General features: G+C 40.2%; 1 protein-coding gene across 6 annotated transcripts in view; it reads right to left on the bottom strand.

Annotated features, from left to right (window-relative positions):
- LOC142435902 (histone deacetylase 8-like) overlaps positions 1 to 23,280 on the bottom strand; it is a 47,486-nt gene extending 24,206 nt beyond the window's left edge. For 2 of the 6 annotated variants that reach the window (XM_075539955.1, XM_075539954.1), the window contains exons 1-4: positions 22,869 to 23,263; positions 22,331 to 22,383; positions 8,012 to 8,142; positions 6,937 to 7,078 (exon numbers count right to left, since the gene is read on the bottom strand). In XM_075539955.1, the coding sequence (XP_075396070.1) occupies positions 6,937 to 7,078; positions 8,012 to 8,142; positions 22,331 to 22,383; positions 22,869 to 22,970 (428 nt within the window). In that variant the 5' untranslated portion in view covers positions 22,971 to 23,263. Of the gene's footprint in view, positions 1 to 6,936; positions 7,079 to 8,011; positions 8,143 to 22,330; positions 22,384 to 22,868 lie in introns of all 6 variants that reach the window. The other 4 variants (XM_075539953.1, XM_075539956.1, XM_075539952.1 and 1 more) reach the window with 4 other exon arrangements.
- Between the last annotated feature and the right edge of the window lie 1,222 nt (positions 23,281 to 24,502).

Raw genomic sequence — 24,502 nt, forward strand, 5'->3', positions numbered from 1 at the left:
GAATTCTTTGGGGAAAGTTTAAGGAAGCAGAAACAATGCCTCCATACATACAGACATAGATGGAAGATGTGTCCAGAAACAACAACTTTGCATTTCTATGTTTTTTATTAATAAAGCTTCTATGATGGTTTTAGCCGTCATTTTTGGCTTACTTTCATATAGGAGAACAGGAGTTGTCCACAGAGAAACAAGAGGACATATGGCAGAAACTGAACAGCAGACAACTCAATCTCCTCTGTCACATCTTTCTTTTTCTCTGGCTTCAGAAGAGGTGGGTCCCATCCTCCCAAAGCCATTTTACTTGCTTCTTTCCTGTAGTCTTCTCTGCACTGTTCATCCATCTCATATGCATTTCCAATATTTTCCTTTCAACCTTTAAATGTACTTAAATATTTTCAAATGGATAATACAAACACTATTGTGTTAGAAAGGGTTCTCTGGTTTGTCTCTCAGGAATGAAGGTCTGGGTCAACTATGCTTTAGCCTTTAATTTCTCTTGGCCACACCTCTCTTCTTTCCTTTCTCATTCAAACCTCTGGAAAACAGTCATCCTTTCCTAGGTATTTCTTTACTTTCTACTCATTACTTTCTCCAAAATTCTCTTATAAAGACCATTAACCTTAATTGCCAAATATGACTGATCCTTTAGTAACTAGCTGGACTGACCAGATAGTACATGGGATCTCTGAGAACTCTGTATTTTAAAAAGCTTTTGATATCTTGACATTCCAAGACCTCTCTAGCTACTCTTAATTGTTGCTTTTCAGTTGAATTCCCTAGTCTTTTCATCTGCTTGCCCATTAGAAATCAATGCTTCCTTGGGTTCTGTGTTCTCTTATCTTTCTTTTTGTACTCTCTTATTTGTCTTTCTCCTCACTCTTTTTATTTCACCTCAGTAATCTCATCCACTTTCAGAATTTATACCACCATTTGTTATATCCATAACACTTTTATTTCTATTTCCGCTTCTACCTCCATATACAACTCCGAATATCCAATTCACCTGAGTATTACTTCCATTGCATACCATCATCCACTCCTTTTTATTGTAGTAGAATATGCAATGGCTAATCACACAGAATTAATAATCAGATTGCTTGTGTGTTGAGTCTCAACTTTGCCACCTAAAAATCCTGAACAAATTGTTTTTCAGTATTTCTGTATCATGGAAAATGGGTAACAATACCAAACCTCCTAATGTTCTTGTGAGGACAGAAGAGCAAAATGCAAGTCACTAGCACTTAGCTTAAAATATATTAGCTATTGTTAAGAATTGCTTGCTTGTATGGGCCATACCCAAACAAGCTAAACAGAAACCTGGTCATCTTCCTCTTCTTTCACCTCCTCCCACATGCAACAAGAGCAATAACGGGTGCCCTCAAGCTGATTGCAACTGACATCACTTCTCATGCACTATTCTTGGTAAAGAGCCCTGGTGGCTCAGTAGTTGAACACTGGGCTGCTAACACAAAGATCTGCTCCTCCAAAGGTTACAGCCTAGAAAACTATGGAGGCAGTTCTACTTTGGCATATTGGGTTGCTATATGTCAGAAATTGGCTTGATGGCATATAACAACATTCCATGTTCATGGATAAGACAATATTTTTAACATGGAAGTTCTTCCCAGAATGATCATAGATTCAAAGCAATCACAAATCCCCAGTAAATTATTTTGTGGGTATCAACAAACTAATTCTAAAGTTATATAGAGAGGGAACCAAAACCCGCTGTCATTGAGTTGATTCCAACTCACAACAACCCTTTATAGAATTTCCAGGGCTCTAAATTTTTATGAGAGCAGACCAGCCTTAACTTTTCCCTGAGTGTGGCAGTGCGACACTTACTTGACAGTGCCACCAGAGGTCCTGGAAAGCAAAAGAGTTAGAAAAACCAACACAGTATCTAAAAAGAAGAACACATCAGAAGACTGATGCTATATAACTTTAATACTTAATATGCCTCAAGCCAAACACAAAAATAAATTTACAATGCAGTAAGGACCTAACTGTGCATTCTAAAACCATAAATTCTTAGAAAAATTCAGAAACAACCACATCAGGCTTATTTTTTTAAAGTAGACTCACTAATAAAATAACAAATGTACAAATAGCAAAAGGCAAAAAATAAATGAATGTGATATCATAAAAATTTCAAAATTTTATCCACCAAAAAACTGTTACCAAAAATATGAAAAGACAAGCTACTAACTGGTAGAATATTTGGGGGAACTATATATCCACTAAGAATCTAATAACATATATATATGTAAAACTTAAACAACTTAACAGGAAAACAAATAAAATAGGTAAATGACTTGAATAAACACTTTACCAAAAAGGATATTCCAATGACCAACACACACATGAAAAGATGTTTAATATTATTAGCCACCAGAGAGGTGCAAATATAAACTACATGAGATGTGTTTTCACTCCCATTGGGATAACTATGGTGAGATAAAAACAAAATCAAACAGAAAATATGAAATGTTGGCAAGGATATGTGGAAATTGAAACTCTTACAACACAAATTGAAACGCACCACATCACTGGTATTTCAAATATCAACAGGGTCACTCAAGATGAATATGCTTCAGCAGAGCTTCCAGACTAAGAACAGACCACAAAAATGGAAGAGGCTGTTCAATTCTGAGGGCTAGCTACAGAAAACCTTATGAACAGCAGTGGCTTATAGTGATGGAAAATGACCCCCTCTAGTTGGAAGGCACTTAAAATGCAACTGAAGTATTGCCTCCTCAAAACAGAATCCACCATAATGATGTGGATGATGAAGTAAAGCTTTCAGGACCTTTATGTGCTGAGGCATGGCTCAAAATCAAAAGAAACAGCTGAAAATAGCTATTAATAATCAGAACTTGGAATATATGAAGTATGAATCTAGGAAAGCTATAAGATGTCAAAAGTGAAAATGGAATGCATAAAGATTGATATCCTAAAAAATTGATATCCTAAGCATTAGTGAGCTGAAATGTACTGGTATTGGCCATTTTGAGATTGACAATCACATAATTTACTGTACCAGGAATAATAAGGTCAAAAAGAATAGTATCATAATCTTCATCAAAGAGGAAATTGCAGGATCTATCTTAAAGCATAATGCTGATGTCATAGGATAATATCTATATGCCTACAAGGAAATCTAGTCAATACAAATAATTTACACACCAACAACTACAGATAGTGTTGATGAAACTGGGGGATTCTACTAAATTCTTCAGCCTGAAATTGATCAACCATGCAATGAAAATAGATTGCAAATGATAGGTGATTGGAATGCAGAAGTTTAAACAATGAAGAAGGAACAGTAGTTATAAAACATGGCCATAGGATAGAAATAACGCTGGAAATCATATGATAGAATTTTATAAGGCCAATGGCTTCTTCATTGCAAATACCCTTTTTCAACAACTTAAACAGCAACTGTATGTATACAGTTCAGCAACAGAATACAAAGGAATCAAACTGACTACATCTGTGGGAAAAAAGTATGAAGAAAGCTCATTATCAGCTATCAAAAGGAGGCCAGTTGTGGAACCAATTGAAACAAATTGCTCATTTGTAAATTCAGGTTGAAGGTGAAGAAAATTAAAACAAGTCCATGAGAGTCAAAATACAACCTTGAATATATCTCAGCTGAATTTCAACATCTGAAGAATAGATTTGCTGCACTGAACACTAGTGACAGAAGGTCTGATGAGCTGTGGTAGGACATCAAGAACATCATTTATGAAGACCACAAAAGGTCATTAAAAACACAAGAAAGAAAAAGTCAAAATGAATGTCAAAAGAGACTCAAACTTTCTCTTGAACACAGAATAGCTACAGCCCATGGAAGAAAAGATGAAGTAAAAGAGATGAACAGAAAATTTCAAAAGGCAGCCCGAGAAGACAAATTACTATGAAAAAATGTGCAAAGACTTGAATTTAGAAAACCAAAAAAGAATACACTCAACATATATGAAGTTGAAATAACTGAAAACACATTTAAGCCTCAAGTTATAATATTGAAGGATTCCATGAACAAAATATTGAATAATGCAGGAAACAACAAAAGACGATGGAGGGATTACACAGTCACTGTACCAAAAAGATTTGGTTGACATTCAATCATATCAGGTAGTAACCTATGATCAAGAACCTACGGTACTGATGGTCCAAGCTGTACTGAGGGTGTTACCAAAAAGCAAGGCTCCAGTATTTGACAGAATAGTAACTGACAAAATAAAAATTGAAATGTCTCAACAAGGTGATGAAGCACTGAAGAAAACTCAAAGATAGCTACCTGGCCAACTGACTACAGTATTTGTGTTGTGCCCATTTTGAAGAACAGCGACCCCACAGAGTCACAGTTTCCTTACTTCTTTGCATTGATGCCTGGGTTCTCGAGCTGCTTTTTGAAATCATACAGAAAATTTCAAACAATATTAATGTCACATGCAAGTAAAATGTTGATAATTCAAAAACAGCTGCATTGATAGTACATCGATAGGACACTGCCAGAAATTCAAGCCAAATTCAGAAGGACATGGCATAAGAAGTATCACTGCTGATGTCAGATGGATCAAGGCTAAAAGCAGAGACCACAAGAAAAGTGTTTCTTGTGTTTTATTGAATATGCAAAGGCATTCACCTATGTGAACCCTAACAAACTATGGTTAATATTCAGAAGAATGTGAATCCCAAAAGGTAAGTCGTTTGAAAAGAACTGAGAGGTTTAAAATCAGAAGAGGTCTGTCAGGGTAGTATACTTTCACAATTCTTATTCAATCTGTAAGCTGACCAAATAATTTGAGAAGCTGGTCTATATGAAGAAGTACACAGCAGCAGGAGTCGAGGAAGATTTATCAACAACCTGCAGTATGCAGATGACACAATCTGGCTTGCTGAAAATGAGGAGGACTTAAAGCACTTGCTGATTAAGATCAAAATGATTAGGGCAAAGAATGTACAGATGTGCTTTATACAATTGATGTATGTATATGTATGGACTGTGATAAGAGTTGTATGAGTCCCTAATAAATTGTTTTTAAAAAAAAGAATTGTATGAGCCCCCAATAAAATGATTTTTTTTAAAAAGAAGAACTTAAGTACGGATTACAATTCAATTTTAAGAAAACCAAAATCCTCAGAACTGGACATATAAACAACAGTACGATAAAAGGAGAAAAGAACAATTATCAAGGGTTTCAGTTTGTCTGGAATCATTTCATTCAGACAGCACACTGATAAATTGTTTTTAAAATCCTTTTCTTCCAACATTCGTTAAATACTACAGACATCAGAAAAGATGCTGAGTACTAAAAAGGCCTTCTCAAGAGTATTACTGCTTGAAATGTTAATATAAACCTCTATGAAGACTTTTTCCTCTAATCCCAAGCAATACCTAAGAATAGCTTTCTCCTTAGAGAATTGCTCATTTCTAGGTTACTACTTTCTTTAGAGATGGAAGCGTACGTTTGCTTCTTGATTCCTCAGTCTTCCAATTTCGAACTATTCTCATCAATTCTCTATTTGAAAATGTTTGCAACTTCTTTCATGAACGATCTCAAAACTAGTACTTATAAGACTTTTTTCTACTGCTAAATCTCTTCAGTTCACACAGGTATTCAACTGATACCATTATTGATGTTGTTCCCTACTTATTCTTATCTTGCTAATGTTCCTCAAGTGAAATATCCCCAGGAAATTTTCAGAAAGGTGAAGAGGAGTTTAGAGATTGTGCAGTTATCCTTCACACTGCCCATTTCACTGATGAAAAATTGAGGCCTACAAAGTAAGTTACCTTGTTATGAGTAAAACTAGGCTTAGAACCCGGTTATCTTGACTTTCAATAGTATAGTATTCTTTCTACTATGCTGTTATTAGTCACCTTCTATTTCCATTTGTATCTCTTCAGGATGCCTAATACATACAAATCTCTCAGCAGATGTCAATAAAATAAGCATAAGCTTTTACGAGGAGGTACCCCCCAAAACCAAGAGCTTTTGTAGTACTCATTTTTTCATAGTGCTCATCCCTCCACCCCCCGCCAGGTGAGCATGGAGCAACTCGCACTTAATACACCCAGTGGCATTGCCTGGGAACGTTCTCTAGTCACAGTGAATTTTTTGTGTGTGAAAGCAGTTTTGCTTGAATCTTTCATTTTGGGGGGATGGCCGATTTAAGAGAACAGTGTACAGCTGTGAAATTTTGCTTTCTGCTCAGGAAAATTGCTGCAAAAACTGTTGTGATGTTGAACACAGCTAACAAAAGGAGTGCTGTGGGAAAAACTCAAGATGAGTAGCTTTCTCGTTTAAAAAAAGGTGCAATGTTGATTGATGACAAACTTTGTTCTGGGTGTCTGTCAACTCATAGTGCACTTGGGAGTTTGTTCCACCAGGTTAATCAAGTTTTCACATTGCAGAACAGTGTGCGACCAAAAAAAGGCCTGATTTGTGGCAGACAGGGGACTGGTTTTGCCACCACGACAATGCACCTGCTCATGCAGCCATCTCAATAGGCCAGTTTTTGTCAAAAAAAAAAAAACAAAACAAACAAACTAGCATGCCTCTCTTGCCCCACGCACCTTACTCTCACGTGGCCTTGCTCCATGTGACTTCTTTTTGTTTCCAAGAATAAAGAGGGACATGAAAGGACAGCAATTTGATGAAGTTAGAAAAAGTGAAGAAAAAAACAAGGGAGGTACAGTCAGCCATCCAAACACGAGTTTGAAAAATATTTCCAAGAATGGAATTGCAGATTTGACAAATGTATTAAGTATAATGGAGGGTAGTTTGAAGGTGATAAGGTTGTTTTGTAAAAAATTTAAATACATAGCTTGAAAAAAGTTTTCATTTTGGGGGGAGAGTACCCCCTTGTACATAACAGGAAAATTGATTCAGGTACAGTCAGAAAGTAGGAAAGCAATTTTCTTACTTCTTTGCATGATGCCACCCTCCAGACCAGTTAATTGCTATTTTGCTCTTTCCATCAATCAGGCATTGGGCAGCTGTGATTGTAGCTCCTCCTACAGCTGCTGCACAGTCAAATATCCCTTCAGTGGCTGGGCAGTCATAACCTTAGGGCAAGAATCAGATTACTTTGTAAGAAATGAATTTTACAACAAGGAAAATGTGTTTGAGATGAGACAATTTACCGAAAAGTGACTGCGCTGGCATGAGCTGCAACTGAGACAGAAACATTCTAATAATAGGAAAAGGATTTTTAAAATATTAGAGCTTGAGAGGAAAAAAACCTTACACGTTAACTAGTCATAACCAATAGGTGAAGAAATTGAGGCCTGAGAAATGGTATCTCTTGCTTACATAGCAGAGAGTCAGGTCTGCAACTGAGGTTTCTTGATTCTCAGTCCAGTGTGCTTTCTACTAAACCATGGTGATAGCCATTTAGTTTTTAAAATGTAGTTGTTTAATAAAGGATACAGTAGAAAATTTAGCTAGGCCATAAACCTGTATTCAAGGACATCCAAGTCAGCACATACACAATCAGACTAGATATAGACACCACAATTAGAGCCTAACAGGGGTCCTGGTGGTTATGTTTGGAGCTGCTAACATAATAGTAAGGTCAGCAGTTTGAAACCACCAGAGGCTCCACAAGAAAAAGATGAGGCTTTCTACTCCCATGGAGATTTAGTTTCAGAAACATAAAGGGGAAGTTCTATTATGTCCTATAGGGTTGCTATGAATCAGAATGAACTCAATGGCAGTATAGTTTGGGTTTCATTTTTTTTTTATGGTTTATCAGGGCCTAAACCATTGAAAGACTTTCCCCCATCTAATCCATCACTCAGTTTCACAAAACCCATACCGTTTTCTCAAATGATGTTACGTAGCTAAACCAAGAGATTAATGATTAACACATTATTTAACTGGAGATTTATTAAAAATCACAATGCAAATTATAAATAATTAACTAGTTACAATCTATAGATGAAAGTGTTCTACCTCTCATCATTGTCTTGTTAGTCATTGTCTCATTAGAACCTTACCTAGCCCATAGTCTATGGAGTCGGGGTGGCCATCATCACCATCTTGGCTGACCATCTGGAGATGCTGCAGATAGGCATCTGTATGAAAGGAGGCCATCTCCTCCATGGACGCCACTTTGGGCTTAACAATCCTAACAACAACAGAGAAAACAAAGGAATGTGAATGAGGCAGACCCAGATTATGTTAAAAGTTGTAAAGGAGTCAGCAATCTGAGCAGAAAATACAACTCTCAGATTCTGATTTCAGTAAGCTGAAGTGATAAGCACAATGTGTTTTTCTATCGCACTATATAATCTATACTTCCTCACATCATGTTAATGTACTCACAATGTGAACAATAAGGGGATTGGTTTTCCTTTTGAGTTCATAGGTAGGTAAAAACGAAAGAATATTCATACTTAAAATAAAAATTTTAAATATGCATCAGAAAACTTGTGCTCCACAAGTTACAGCTTTTTTTAATTAATTAATTTATTTATTTTAACAATTTATTGGGGCTGGTACAATTCTTTTCACAGTTCATACATATACATACATCAATTGTATAAAGCACATCTGTACAGTCTTTGCCCTAATCATTTTTTTCTCTTTTCTTCTTTTACATTTTATTAGGGACTCAAACAACTCTTACCACAATCCATACATATACATACATCAATTGTATAAAGCACATCCATACATTCCCTGCCCCAATCATTCTCAAGGCATTTGCTCTCCACTTAAGCCCCTTGCATCAGGTCCTCTTTTTTTTCCCCCCTCCCTCCCCATTCCCCCCTCCCTCATATGCCCTTGGTAATTTATACCTCGTTATTTTGTCATATCTTGCCCTATCCTGAAAGTTACAGCTTTAATGGCAAACCCATAGGCGGAAATGCTTTCATTTTCATTTGAAATACTTTCATTCCTAAGTGGCCATTATAATGCTTTCTGATAATTTTTCACTTCGGTTCTTGTTCCAGCTCTATATTTACTAGCTCAATAACCTTAGGTGAGCTATTTGACCACTCTGCAGCTCAAATTAACTCATCTGTAAAATGGGGATACATTATGAGATGCATATGGAGATTATACAACAACATATGAATATGCTTTATGTATCCCTATCATTATTAATATTAAGGGATAAAAGATAGGCAAAATAAAATGTAAAAGTCCCTTTACTTGTTCTCTCACGTCTGTTTCCAAGAGAAGGAACAGAAAGATTATAACCAGGCTTCACTCAGAATCCGTTAAACTCACAAGCAGTAATAAACAGGATTAAGTGAGAGAATAAAGGGAGTTCACCTAACAACAAAATTTACCACTCCCTACCACTAGGAGCCCTGGTTGTATAGTGGGTTATGCACTGAACTGATAACAAGTTCATACCCCAAATCTCAGAAATCCCAAATAGATGTTCTACTCTGTCCTACAGGATCACTAAGAGTCTGAATCAATTCTATTACAGCAGTTTGGATTTTTTTTACCCCTGTCTGTCCCACATTTCCTCTTCCTGGCCTCACTACTGTCATTACGTTCTCTAGCCCTTGCCATTTAGGTCCAGAGTCATGGTGGCATAGTGGGTTACATACTAGGTTGCTAAGTGAAAGGTTGGCAATGAAAAACCACCAGGAGAAAGATGAGGCTTTCTACTCCCTTCAAGATTTACACTCACAGAGAGTCGGGGGAAGACGGCTGCCATACAGGTAGCTCACATCCAGAACTCAGTGAGTGGCGAAATTTAGGGGCCTAGTAGGGGTATCAAGTCTGTCTGTCGATTCCCAAGACAACTCAGAGTACTTCTCTGAAGCAGAAGCGGACACCCGTGGTCTCTTGCGTGATGCTCAGAGTGCCCACTCTGCTGGCACCACAGGGCAGCCAGGAGCATTGCGGAGGCAGCTGCCCTGCCTCGGCGCTCTGTGCAGAATCACCAGCTAGTACCCCCTACTCTGCCCATGATGCCCGGGGTCCCATGTGGGTGCTCCAGCCGGTATATCGCCCCCCTGCAGAGATTCATGCCCCATCTGGGCACCCCTTGCTGACCAGCCAGCCAGACGATCCCCGCCTCCTCCTGGGAGGCTCGTGCCCTGGCGCCACAGCATAATCAGGTAGATGGCAGATGATGCTGCCATGCCTTTGTGCTCCCACAAACCGCCAATCAAACTGCCTCCACTCCCAGAGGTCTCAACCCAAAGGTGCCCACCCCATCTCTGCGCTCCTCACAAATCGGCCATCCAGCTCCCTCCCTGGCTTTCTTCCCCCCACCATACATACATGCAATGCACACGCACACACAGAGGTTCCCATCCTGCCACACCGTTTCAGGCATGCCAGGGAGCGGACACAAGTCTGGCAGCATTTTCTGCAGTTGTAGCATAGGGACCCAGGCCTTTGGGACTTGCCTACTGCATTCTCCCTTCTCCCTGCTCAATCCACCCCACCCTCTGTGCTCCAAGCAATGGATCAGCACACCAGTAGCGGCCCCCCCTCCCCACCCGCCTACCTGTGGGAAGTACTCCTAGCCAGAAGTAGATCACCCAATCCCCAACCCATCCCCAAAATATGTTCCCCTTCACTTGAGTCAACACTTTTTATCAGACCGCAGTGTGCATAGCTGCAAACAACAGCCCCTAAGGAGACCTGAAGGTGGCTGGAGCACAAACCGTAGTTCAAGGGGAGAGGGAAACCCCAGCAGGACAAAGGTGAAACACAACCTTACAAGGAAGTTGGCTAAAAGCAGCCTGCTGAAACACCAGTACCAACCTCCCAAAGAGAGAGCCCAGGGCTCTGAGACACCTGGGAAAATGGTACCTAGTTCCAATAAATCGACCAAATACCAGCAAGCTGCTACAACAGTTTCAACAAGAAAAGAGAAACAAAATCCAATGCCAGAAGACCACCTGGACCTACCACAGAAAGAAATCTTCAGGATGCTGCTTGGAGCTATACAGGACATGAGGGAAGCATTATAGAAAAGGGAGAAAATGATAGAGAAAATAAAGGCCATGCACCAAAGGGAAATACAGGAGTTAAAGGGCGAGATAACAAAAACTAACAGCAAACTCACGGACTTCGCCCAGATATGGAGGAGGCAGAGAACCTCACCAGTGACCTAGAGGATTCTCAAGAAGAATTTAATAAACATGAGAAAAAGTCTCACAAGCCCATCAGAGAAGCTGAAGAAAACCTCAGAGCTATGTCTGACGCTATGAGAAGGAACAACATCAGAACTATTGGCTTGCCGGAGGAATGCACATCAATGAAGCCAACATCCAAAATAGTGATGGAATGCTTGGAGGAAATTTTCCCTAGCTTAAAGAATGAAAACCAGGCAACTATCCAGGTGGCCGAAAGAATACCAGCTAGACAGAATCCCAATAAGAAGGCACCACGACATAAAGTTGTTAAACTAACTATGAGGAAAAGGGGAAAATTGTAAGAGCAGCTAGGGAAAAACTGGCAACCATATATAAAGGCAAGCAGATAAGAATATGCTCAGATCTATCAGCAGACACTATAAAAAGAGCAGACAATGGAGCAGCATATTCAGAAAATTGCAGGAAAAATACCGCAAACCCAAGAATACTCTATCTTGCCAAATTAGCTATCAAAATTGATGGAGAAGTGAGAGTCTTCCTGGACAAGGAAAGTCTCAAAGAATATGCTAAAAGGAACCCAGCACTACAAAAGATCCTCGCCAACCCAGTATGGGCAGAAGAACAACGCTCACCAAGCACATGCAAGAGACCATCCCACAGAAGAACTCCAACCAGAGACCACCAAACGGAAAACAGCTCCCTAGATAACACAGGTTCAACAATGGAAAGAAGGCAAGAATGAACCACTAACACACATATGCACAACCCATGGAAAAGAAATGGAGGTAAGAAAACACCCAACATAAGAGGGATAAAATGATATTACAGAGTCCACAAATAGATGTAATAACCCTGAATATCAATGGATTGAACTCAGGCTTTAAGAGATAGAGACTAACAGACTGGCTTAGAAAACACAATCCCTCCATCTGCTGCCTACAGGAGTCACATCTCAAGATTACAGACAAAAATAGGCTGGGAATCAAAGGCTAGAGAAAAACATACCACGCAAACAACAATTCAAAAAAGCAGGGGTTGCGATCCTAATCTCACATAAAATTGACCTCAAAGGACAAGGGACACTATATAATGCTCAAGGTAACAGTACACAAAGAACTACTATGCATTCTAAACATTTACTCACCAAACAAGTGTTCAGCAGAATATTTCAATCAAACGCTCCAAAAGATGAAAAAAGAAATTACAGCCTCAACAATTATGGTAGGTGACTTCAATACACTGCTCTCTGAGAAAGATCACTGGGAAAGAAGCTCAACAAGGAGGCTAAAGATCTAAACACTAAAATAAGACAATTTGACCTGATAGATATTTACAGAGCTCTCCACCCAAATACAAAAACAATCACATTCTTTTCAAGCCCACATGGCATATATTCAAGAGGGACCACATGCTAGGGCGTAAGTCGAATCTACATAAATTTAAGCACATGGATACCACACAGACCTCTCTCTCTGACCACTGTGTGATAATATTGGAAATCAACAAAAGGAAGATAAAGAAATCAAGGGAAAAAATTGAAGAATGAATAACTCTATTGCAAAAGGAGTATACACTGGTTCAGATCAGAGATGAAATTAGGAAATTTCTAGAAACCAATGAGAATGAAAACATGACATACTAAAACTTATGGGACACAGCAAAGGCAGTCATCAGAGAAAGTCTCATAGTTACATGCTCACATAAGGAGGAGAGGCTTATGACAGATACACTGGCACAACATTTACAGCAAAGAGAGCAGAGTCAACAAGATAATACAACTAATAGCAAAAGAAAATAAATCATAAAAAGTAGATCTGAGATTCAGGAGAGAGAAAATAAGAAAACTATGGGGGGTGGGGGGGGAAATCAATGCTGTTAAAAGTTGGTTCTTCGAAAGGATACACCAAATAGACAAACCTCTCACGAATTTGACCAAAGAAAGAAAGGAACACATTTTAACAGCAAGGATGAGGGGTGAAAGAGTAGATATTACAATGGAACACAGTGAAATCAAAGGATACTTACACAGTACTATGAAGGACTGTACTCCAATGAATTCAAACACTTGGAAAACATGGACAAATTCTTGGAAAAACAATTCTTCCCTAGATTATCACTACTGGCCGTCAAGAACCTCAACAGACCCTTATCAATAGAAGAAACAGACAAGGTTATCAAGGGATTACCAAACAAAAATCACCTGGACCAGATGGGTTTACAGGAGACTTCTATCAAGCATACAGGGAAGAACTGACACCAATCCTACACAAACTCTTCCAGAACATAAAAAAAGATGGCAAACTCCCAAATTTCTTCTATGAAGCTAGTATAACTCTGATACCTAAACTGGGCAAGGATCCCACAAGAACTGAGAACTACAGACCAATTTCCCTAATGAATATTGATGCAAAATCCTCAACAAAATACTCGCCAAGAGAATACAAAAATATATACAACAAATAATTCACCATGACCAAGCAGGATTCATACCAGGGATGCAGGGATGGTTCAGTATACGAAAGACCATTAGTAGTATTATAAGCCACACTGAAATGAAAAAGTATAAGAACCACATAATATCGATAGATGCGGAAATAGCATTCGCCAACATCCAACACCAAATCATGTTTAAGACACTCAATAAGCTAGGAATGGAAGGAAAATTCCTCAATATAATAGAAGCTATATATATAAAAACCAACAGCCACTGTGGTAGTCAATGGAGAAAAGACAAGATCAATTCTTCTGAAAAAGGGAACTAGGCAAGGATGTTCCTTGTCCCCATTAACATCGTACTGGAGGAAAAGAAAGGACATCAAAGTTATTTGTCTGAGGAAGGAAGAAGTGAAATCATCGTTATTCACAGATAATATGATTTTATATATGGAAAATCCTAAAAGTTCCACAAGAGGAGTACTGGAAGCAATAGAGGAATATGCCTATCAGGTTACAAGATCAACAAACAGAAGTTTATTGCAATACTGTCCACATCGGACAAGGCCACAGAAGAGGGGATCAAAAAAAGGGGTACCCTTCACAATAGCCAAACACACATTGAAATATCTAGGGATATACCTAACTCAAAAAACAAAAGATGTGTTCGACAAAAACTACAAAACACTATTAAAACAAACCAACCTCAACAATAAGCGTGACCTCAACAAATGGAAGGAGATCCTATGCTCGTGGATCAGTAGACTCAATATTGTAAAGATGTAAATTCTACCTAAAGCACTATATAAGTTAAATGTTATCCCAATCCATATTGCAGCATGTTTCTTCAAAGAGTTGGAAAAACAGATTACCAACTTCATATGGAGAAGGAAGAAACCGCGAATTAGCAGAGAACTGCTCAAGAAGGACAAAGTGGGAGGGCTTGCTTTAACCGACATTAATATAGACTATACAGCCACAGTGGTCAAAACACCATAGTATTGGTGTAATGATAGATATTCAGACCAATGTAAAAGGATTGGAAACCCAGAAATAAAATCATCAGCATAAGGACAACTAATCTTTATTAAGGGGCCCCCAAAAGATCAAATGGAAAGTGGATGCCTTCTTCATTCCATGGTGCTGGAAAAATTGATACATAGCTCCAGAAAAATGAAGCAAGACCCTTACCTCACTCCATACACGAGAATAAACTCAAGATGGATCACAGACCTTGAGGTACAACTATTAGGGCCATTAATGAGGGCATTGGGACAAAGTTGAGAATCTTGGCTCAGGGATTACATACCGTATATACTCGTGTGTAAGCCAAGTTTTCAGCACAAAAATGTGCTGAAAAACTGATGTTCGGCTTATACACGGGTCAGTGGTACGAATGGATGTCATCTGGTCAAGCCTGACTAACAAAAGGAGGAAATCTCATGAAGCCTGCCATAGAGTTAATAGCAAAGTGGGTTTGAGATGCATGGAAAGACATTCCAGAAGACATGGTACAACGTGCCTTCCAGAAATGTAGTATTAGTAATGCTATGGATAGCATATGGTAACCCACTAAAAAGGAGGGGGGGGGAAGACATGGGTAGCCTGGGGAACAGGGCACTAACCCACACAGGGGGAGGGTGCTGATTGTGTCTCCACAGGGAAAGAGGGACCAGACTTCAACCCGGAGCTCCAAAACAAGAACACAACACACTGACATGAAGCAGGGAACCGATAGAGAGGCCTGAGGGGCCGGCCCCATTACCAACTGAGTATACAGCACCTTCCCCCTCATAAGAATTAACTTCAGAGGACAGCACTGAAGCTAAAGCTCAAGGAGAGGGAACTGTCTAATTAGAGCACACAGGAGCCAATGAGGGGGGCAGGGGAAAAAATAGTGAAGCGCATCCTGGCTGACCAAGTCCTGAGGACAATGTTTCTGCTCAGAGCAGCAATGCAAAAAGACGACCACCAGGCCAGCCTCATCACAGGACACAGCATCTTCATTGACCCATAGCACCACTGGGGAGGACACTAGAGACACACGGCGGGAATTGTGCCCGCCCTGAGTCACTACAGCAAAGCCAGCCTCTGGTGGCATGCAGCAGAGCAGCAGGGGGAGCAAAGCAATGAAGTCCCCAGGGATAGATGTGGGGCCAGGGCATGGCACCGCACCAGACTCGACTGGAAAGCACTCATGAAGGACAACAAATAAACCCTCAACTGTTTATAGGGTTTTTTGTGTTATTGTTGTTGTTGTTGTAGCTATTGTTTTATTTTCTATTGTTGCTTCATTGTACTCGGTCTTGTGATGGTGCATATTATTGTCGCTGCATGTTTACCTGAAAGGGATAGGCGGGATATACAAGCCGGAGGAGAGAACAAGGGGATGATAGTTCCAGGGGGATGTGGGAGAGGGGGAGGAGGGGGAAAGGAAGTGGGTGTGAACAAACCCAGGGACAAGGGAACAAGTGATCCAAAATCAGTGGCAAGGAGGGTGTAGGAGGCCTGGCAGGGCTGGATAACGGACAATGTAACCAAAAGGAATTCCTGAAACCCAAATGAAGGCTGAACATGATAGTGGGACACTAGGAACATACAAAGAAATAGAGGAAAGAACTAGGAGGCAAAGGGTAGTTATAGAGATCTAAATACAGGCATATGCAGATGTAAATATAATTATATACGATGAGGGGGAAATAAATCTATGTACATAAATTTATAGGTTTAGTATTAAGGAAAAAGATAGACAGTGGGCCCCTATGTACTCCCTCAACACAAGAACACTTTGTTCTAACAATTCAGTAGTATGAGATGCTCACCTTCCTGGCACAATCACTGAAGACAACAGGTGCACAAGCAAATGTGGTGAAGAAAGCTGATGGTTCCCGGCTACCAAAAGATATAGCATCTGAGGTCTTAAAGGCCTGACGATAATAAGGCAGCCATCTAGCTGAGAAACAACAAAACTCACATGGAAGAAGCACACCAGCCTGTCCCGACTAGATCGCTGAGGACAAAGCAGGTGCATAAGCAAATGTGGTGAAGAAAGCTGATAGTTCCCGGCTGTCAAAAGATATAGAATCTGGGGTCCTAAGGCTGGAAGATAAACAAGGGGCATCTAACTGAGACACAAAGAAGCCCACATGGAAGAAGCAGACCAGCTTGTGAGATCACAAGGCATCGAAGGATCAGGTATCAGGCATCAAAGACCAAAAAAAAAATAATAATAATAATCGTAGCATTGTGAATGAGGGGGAGTGCGGAGTGGGGACCCAGAACCCATTTGTGGGAAATTGGACATCCCCTTGCAGAAGGGCCATGGGGAGGAGATGAGCCAGTCACGGCACAGTGCAGCAATGATGAAACATTCAATACTCCTCTAGTTCTTGTACGCTTCCTTTCCCCCTCCCCCCATTATCATGATGCCCATTTTACCTTACAAATCCAGCTGGACTGGAGGATGTACACTGGTACAGATAGGAACTAGAAATGCAGGGAATCCAGGACAGATGGACCCCTCAGGACCAGTGGTGAGAGTGGTGATACCCAGAGGGTACAGGAAAGGTGAGGGAGAAAGGGGGAACAGATTACAAGGATCTACATATAACCTCCTCCCAGTAGAGAAGGGGTGAAGGGAGACTTTAGATGGTGTAAGATGTGACAAAATAATAATGATTTATAACTTATCAAGGGTTCATGAGGGAGCGAGGAGAGGGGAAAAATGAGGAACTGATACCAAGGGCTCAAGTAGAAAGCAACTGTTTTGAGAATGTGGATGGCAACAGATGTACATATATGCTTGACACAATGGATGCATGTATGTATTGTGATGAGTTGTACGAGCCCCCAATACAATGATTTTTTAAAAGAAAAAAAAAAGATTTACACTCTGAGAAACCCACAAGGTCAGGCTAGCTAAAATTTAAAATATACATGACAGCCATGGGATATACTGTTGTTTATAGCCTACTACTAGCATCAAGAAGGACAGAAGAAATCCTGTAATTCAACCTCAAATGTATATTACTGTAGTTCAATCTCAAAAATAAAATCCATTTGGTCTCACACTTAATTCTACCCCCAATCTAAGGATAATTAGTTCTTATAATGAGGTCCTGCTGAATGCTCACCCTCACAGAAGGTATAGTTGCTATAGCAAAGTATGGTGAAGAAACTAGATGGTGTCCAGCTTTAAAAAAAGAATAGCATCTGGAGTCTTCAATCAAGCAGCCATCTAAGTGAGGCATCAACTAAGTCTACATGGAAGAAGCACAGCAGTCTGTGTGATTCAAAGACTAAGCAAGAAAATCCAAATCTAAAGGAGTGAAAGTTATCAGGGCTTAAATTGTGAATACACAATTTGCAGAAGGCTATGGATGACAATGAGATCCCAAAATTCATCTGCAAGGCCCCCACATGGAGTGAGTCTCCAGTGAGCCCTTCTGACCAGAGTCCAGGGATGTGAATAGCCTTGCTCTTAGAGAGCACTGGAAACTTAAGATGTAAGACCTCATCATTTGATCTACTGTTTGACCCATTTGAAAGTTGTCATAGTTTTTAATACTTCCTTTCTTTTTTACTGGAGTTTTTCACTAGTTTACTTTGTTATTATTGTAGCTCCTTTTTTATTTTGCATGTTTTCCAGTTTATGAAACCCCGGGTAGGTAAATCTATGGGAACAGTAACTGAGTTAAGGGATTAATAGCTTACTGAGGATATAGGAAAGGAGTTTGGAGGGAAATGGGGAGAATAATGAGTGTAAAAAGGAAACAAAGTTCTAGAACTGATTGTAGCAATAATTATACAACTCTTTAATATTAGTGAACTATAAATATTAATGTATGATATGTGAATTATATGTCAATAAAACTATTGAAAAAAATAAGATCCATACTTCAAGAAAAAAATGTCTGTATCATCAGAGGTGATTTTTTTTTTTTAGTTTCTTGGACCATGTTCCCAGATCCAATAGCTCCAATTTCTACTACTTTTCTATTTATTTAATAAATATCAAAAATCAAAGTCACTATTAATAAATATCTCCCAACTTAACAGTAAAGAAATAGGACATCTTTGCTATGCTTTCTGGTTTTGTCATAAAGGTTTTGGGAAATGGTAAATAACTTTAATGGAAAGCATATAATTTTTATGTTTGCCAAATACATAGATGGCTTCAAACAATGCCTGAACACACCAAACCATGAGAGCAATGTAACCGCAAGCAGGAATACATGAGAAGATTGGGCTACAGGGCCAGCCCCAACCAGAGCCAAACTGACCCCCTCCCTAAATGTATGTGCAACAGACCACACTAAACCTACAGGTGAGGTGAGGGGCCGGCACATCACGTCCACATGGAAGCAAACTGAAAAAGAAAAAGATAAAGGGATAGTCGGTCTAGACCCCATTATCGGCACACCAAGCCCCGAGGATGACGTTCCTGCATGGAGCTGCTAAAACACAGAGATGTCTGTAGGGCCGACAACAGCTCATAACATGTTGTCCCTTACTGGAGCATACTGCAATAGAGGACAATACTGGGGACATGTGGCAAGGAGGTAGTGCGGTCTGAACCCCCCACAGTGGGGCAAATCAAGAAAGGAACACAACAGATCAGCAACTGAAGCAAAGCCCCTAATGAGCTACCAAAATAGACTTCAGGCTAGGAGTGGCAAATCCTGGAATTCCCCCAGGACCAATGGGGGAGTCATAAAGGTCAGTGGAAAGACCTGGAAGTATGTATGTTTTTCCTGTTTTTCTTCTTTTCTTTTTTCAATCTTTTGTTATCTTTTTGTTTGGTCGATGCCATTGTTGGTATGCCCACTTACATAAGACAGGCATGGGACCTGTCTTGAGGAGAAAGCTTGAGGAGAAAGCAATGGGACCAACAGTCCCGGAGGGACCTGGTGGGGGAAGGGGGCAGGGGAAGGGGGCGGGGGAAGGATAGTGTGAGCAAACAACGCCATAGACAGAGGAACAACTAGGGAATTAAAACCAACAACAGGAGGATATAGAGATCCTGGGGGTGTTAGAGCAGCAGCAATCTAGCTAAGAGGAAGTACTATGAGGCAGAAGTAGGACAAGCATGATGAGGCAGAAGGAAGGTAAAAAGAAACAGAAGAATTATCTAGGAAGCAAAAGCTATGGACAGAGGCATAAGCATAGATGTGTCCATATGTAAATACATTAATCCATAAAAATAGAAGTATTGGCCTATGTACATATTTTTATAAATAATACACTGAAGTAGTGGATGGACTTCAGGCCTCAGCTCATACCCTTCCTCAATACAAGAACACTTTGTTCTGTCATTCTGTGATGCCCACCCTCCTGGTACAATCCCTGAAGACAAAATGGGTGCATAAGCAAATGTGGTGAAGAAGGCGGATGGTGCTCAGCTATTAAAAGATAAGTGTCTAGGGCAGAGGTCCTCAAACTTTCTAAACAGGAGGCCAGTTCACTGTCCCTCAGACCCATTGAAGGGCTGGATTATAGTTTTAAAAAAAACTATGAACAAATTCCTATGCACACTGCACATATTTTTTTAATTGTTTTGTTAGGGGCTCATACAACTTTTATCACAATCCATACAAACATCAATTGTGTAAAGCACATTTGTACATTCATTGCCCTCATCATTCTCAAAACATTTGCTCGCCACTTAAGCCCCTGGCATCAGCTCCTCATTTTATTCTCCCCCTTCCCTCATGAACCCTTGATAATTTATAAATTATTATTTTGTCATATCTTGCCCTGTTCAGCGTCTCCCTTCACCCACTTTTCTGTTGTTCGTTGCCCAGGGAGGAGGTCACAAGTAGACCCTTGTAATTGGTTCCCCCTTTCCAACCCACCCTCCCTCCACCCTCCCGGTATCGCCACTCACACTATTGGTCCTGAAGGGATCATCCGCCCTGGATTCCCTGTGTTTTCAGTTCCTACCTGTACTAGTGTACATCCTCTGGTCTAGCCAGAATTCGGATCATGATAGTGCGGGGTGGTGGGGAGGGGAGAAGCATTTAGGAACTAGAGAAAAGTTGTATTTTTCATCGGTGCTACATTGCAACTTGACTGGCTCGTCTTCTCCCCTAGACCCCGCTGCAAAGGGATCTCCAGTGGCCGACAAATGAGGTTTGGGTCTCCACTCTGCACTCTCCCCTCATTCACTATGGTAACACTTTTTTGTTCTGATGATGCCTTATACCTGATCCCTTCAACACCTCATGATCACACAGGCTGGTGTGATTCTTCCATGTGTGCTTTGTTGCTTCTGAGCTAGATGGCCGCTTCCAAAAGCAGAGCTGATATCAAAGAGTTCAAGGAAGAAAATGTTTTGAAACTGATTGTGATAGCGATTTTACAACACTGCGTGATATGATTGAACTACAGAATGGTGTGATGTCTGGCTTAGCTCCTAATAGAATGGTTTGGGAAAAAAATGAAACAGGTCTCACACCTCACATTATATACAAAAACAAACTCAAGATGAATCAAAGACCTAAATATAAAACACACAACCATAAAAACCATCAATGAAAAATAGGGACATGCTTAAGGGCCCTAATGCCAGGCATAAACACACTACCAAACGTAATGAAAAATAGCCACACTACAGAAGACAAAATAAAGGGCTGGGGCCTCCTAAAACAATGACATTTATGCACATCGAAAGAGTTAAAAAAAAGAAGCCACGTATTGGGGGGAAAAATTACTAATGACACATCAAATAAAGGGCTAATCTCCAAAATTTACAGAAAACTACAACATCTTAAGAAGAAAAATACAAATAACCCAAACAAAAATTGACCACCCTGACAATTTACCAAAGATGACATAGAGGCAGACAGCAACCCTCTGAAAAATGTTCATGTTTATTAGCAATAAGAGAAATACAGATTAAAACAATGAGAAAACACCTCACACCGACACTTCTATCAATCAATAAAACACAAAATAATAAAGAAGGGATGCAGAGAGATTGGAACCCTCATACATTGCTGATGGGACTGTAGAATTATGCAACCACCAGGGAAACGAGCATTGTTCTTCCTGAAACAAATGCAAATGCAATTACCTGATGATCTTGCAATCTCTCTACTGGGCATGCACCGTAAAAAAATAAAGAATAAAGCACAAACAGACATCTACGCACTATGTCTACTGCAGCAATTTCCACAATAGCAAAGAGCATGGAAACAATCCAAAACACTAATTACAGAGGTGTGAATAAACAAACTCTGTTTCACGCATACAATTTAAAAAGACGACTCCTGTGAACACCCAAGGGCAACGCTAGAGAACATTGTGCTTAGCAAAGTTAGCCACTCTTAAAACAGATAAAAAATTAATGACACCATTATTACAGGAAGAGTGAGCTTTACCCTAAAAGATAAGACTCCGAAGACGGTGCCTCCCCCAGGAATAGGGGTGGGGGCAGGGGCAGGGAGAGAGGAGGGAAAGGAAATTATAAAGGGAGGACAGACAGAAGGGAAAAAGAGAAAGTCACATTCATGGAAGGTTTAACGGGATATTTATTATTGATTTCATTTATTAGCAACTATATATAACATGCTTCTTATAAGCCAAAATAAATATATACGTAAATAAATAAAAGCAAGAGCAAAGGGTCACAGCCTTAAAACAAAACAAAAAAACACTCCAGATTCCTTACCCCTCAGATCTAACTATTGGTCTGAGTGGCTTAAAAAAAGGAGGGAAAGTAAAATTGCATTTAGGAGTCTTTAGTGATAAGCAAGTTCATTTCAAACATATGAAAAAAAAAGACTATGCTCAAGAAAAATAACTTACCTCATTTGCTTATGCAGCGCGTATGCTTCAATCAGAGAATGTACCATACTGGCCTAAAAAAAAAAAGCAGCATGCAAAAAAAAGGCAGAAAATAATCTGTGCTTAATTTCTCTTGAAAGTGTAATTGAGCACAATCCTATGTTCTCATCCTCTTGAACCTACACTTTAGACAATATAGGTATTACCTAAATGGCTAAAGCGAAAACACCAGACCTTAATTAATTTTTCTCCTCCAACTTCTTCCATACGACTTCGGAGATTCTCAAGTAAAGCCACACCATCCTCTCTGTGCCAACCTCTCCCTTGTGCCCCCCACCCCACCTGTCCTTTGGCACCCCGCCGATAAACGCTGCTCTCGGAGAACACTTCCTCCACCCAATATTACTTCACAAATTTGTCACGAAGATCTTCCCAAACTCTAAAATCCTCGGCGCTTCCAAAAGCCGCCCCACCCCCACCCCCTCTGCCCGGTCGACTGCCTCCATTGCCGCCCGCCTCCACCAAAAAGCCCACGATTTTTCGTCCCCAACTTTCTCACCCGTTTGGGGACTTTCGACAAGGAGTCGCACATCCTGACATACTCAGGACTGTAGATGTAAACCGGGGCCAGCGACTGCCCACCATCCTCAGACTCCTCCATCTTCCACTGGCAATCCTTCCGTTAAGATCCGGCTCCTCGCAGACTCAGTTCGAGACGAGTTCCTGCTCCTGTGAACCGTCGCAGGTGCTCTCTGGTCAACATTCCCTCCTATTCCCGAGCTCTCCGGAAACGCTTTCCCCGCCCCACATCGACTGAGAGAAAACAATGCGCCTGCCTCCGTGGAAACCATCCAGTTCAAAAGAAGGTTTGGTAGCTATAAATTTTTTAAATTCTAAATAGTTGTCCAAAGGGATAGAAATTTACAGCAAAAATAAGTCCAGTCAAAGCCAACCATCCTTGTTGCCCAACGGGGCTATTTGTGATTAGGTCAAACCACCTGCAGAGCATGCTGGGAGATGTAGTTTCCAGTAGTTTGAGGCAAGGAAGAGTCGCGGCTTGCCGCCAATTTGATTTTTAGGGCTAAAACACATAACCTCGGCTCTTTATAAAGTCCTTGCAAATACATACTTTTAAATACTTAAAGATGTAGCTATTCATGAGTTTACCATAACCTATTTCTATCAGCCGTGTCTTCCAATGACAAAGTGGGGGCGGTGGGGAGGAGGGAGAGGGGAGAGGGACAGACAGGATTTAGCTCATACAAGGAATCAGGAATCCTAGTAGCACAGTAGTTAGCGCTGAGCTGCTAACCAAAGGATGGGCAGATTGCACCCGCCAGCTACTTTACTTACTTTGCTTCTAGAGAAGAGGATGTGGCAGTCAGTTTCCATAAAGGTTCTAGCCTTTGAAACCCTGCGAGGCAGTTCTATTCTGTCCTATAGGGTAACTATGGTTTGGGTTTTGTTTTTGTTTAATGAAAGATATAAACGATTTTTAAAATTTGACCAGTAAATCCTCGTATTAATATTAGTTCATCAGTTCTCATCATATGGTAGTTAACAATTTCAAATAATTTACTCTGGCAAATGTTTCCCAAGACACTGGCAGGTTCTGATCAGTATATATGTACTAGAGTTTATTTATACATTCCTCAACAGACAGGGATTTTGTTTCTTAGCAGCCCTAAGAAAATTAACATAGCAAAATAATCTCCTAATCATTAATTCATACACACATTGTTCTGTGACATTAATTGAAATCTCCTAATTTCCCCTTGGGTACTCCTTTCCATTGATCTGGCTTTTCTGTTCCATCCTTCTTTGCCCCATTAGTCTCAATATAGAGCATGCTCTTCATGGCTGTTATTTATTTTATAGCCCCGTATTGAGTTTCAAGTTGGAAGATTGCCTTCGGTCAGTGGTTCTCAACCTTCTTAATGCTGGGGCCCTTTAATACAGTTCCTCATGTTGTGGGGAACCCCAACCATAAAACTTATTTTCATTGCTACTTCATAACTATAACCATAGCTGTAATTTTGCTACTGTCGTGAATTGGACAACCCCTGTGAAAGGGTCGTTAGACCCCCCAAAGGGGTCGGGACCCACAGGTTGAGAACCACTGTCTTAGGGAACTAGCCTTGCGGTGTCTTCCAATACCTTTCAGAGCAGTAAGCTGGTATTTTCTATTTTTGT

The sequence above is a fragment of the Tenrec ecaudatus genome, assembly GCF_050624435.1.
Source record: "Tenrec ecaudatus isolate mTenEca1 chromosome 7 unlocalized genomic scaffold, mTenEca1.hap1 SUPER_7_unloc_1, whole genome shotgun sequence".
In the NCBI taxonomy this organism is placed as follows: Eukaryota; Metazoa; Chordata; class Mammalia; order Afrosoricida; family Tenrecidae; genus Tenrec; species Tenrec ecaudatus.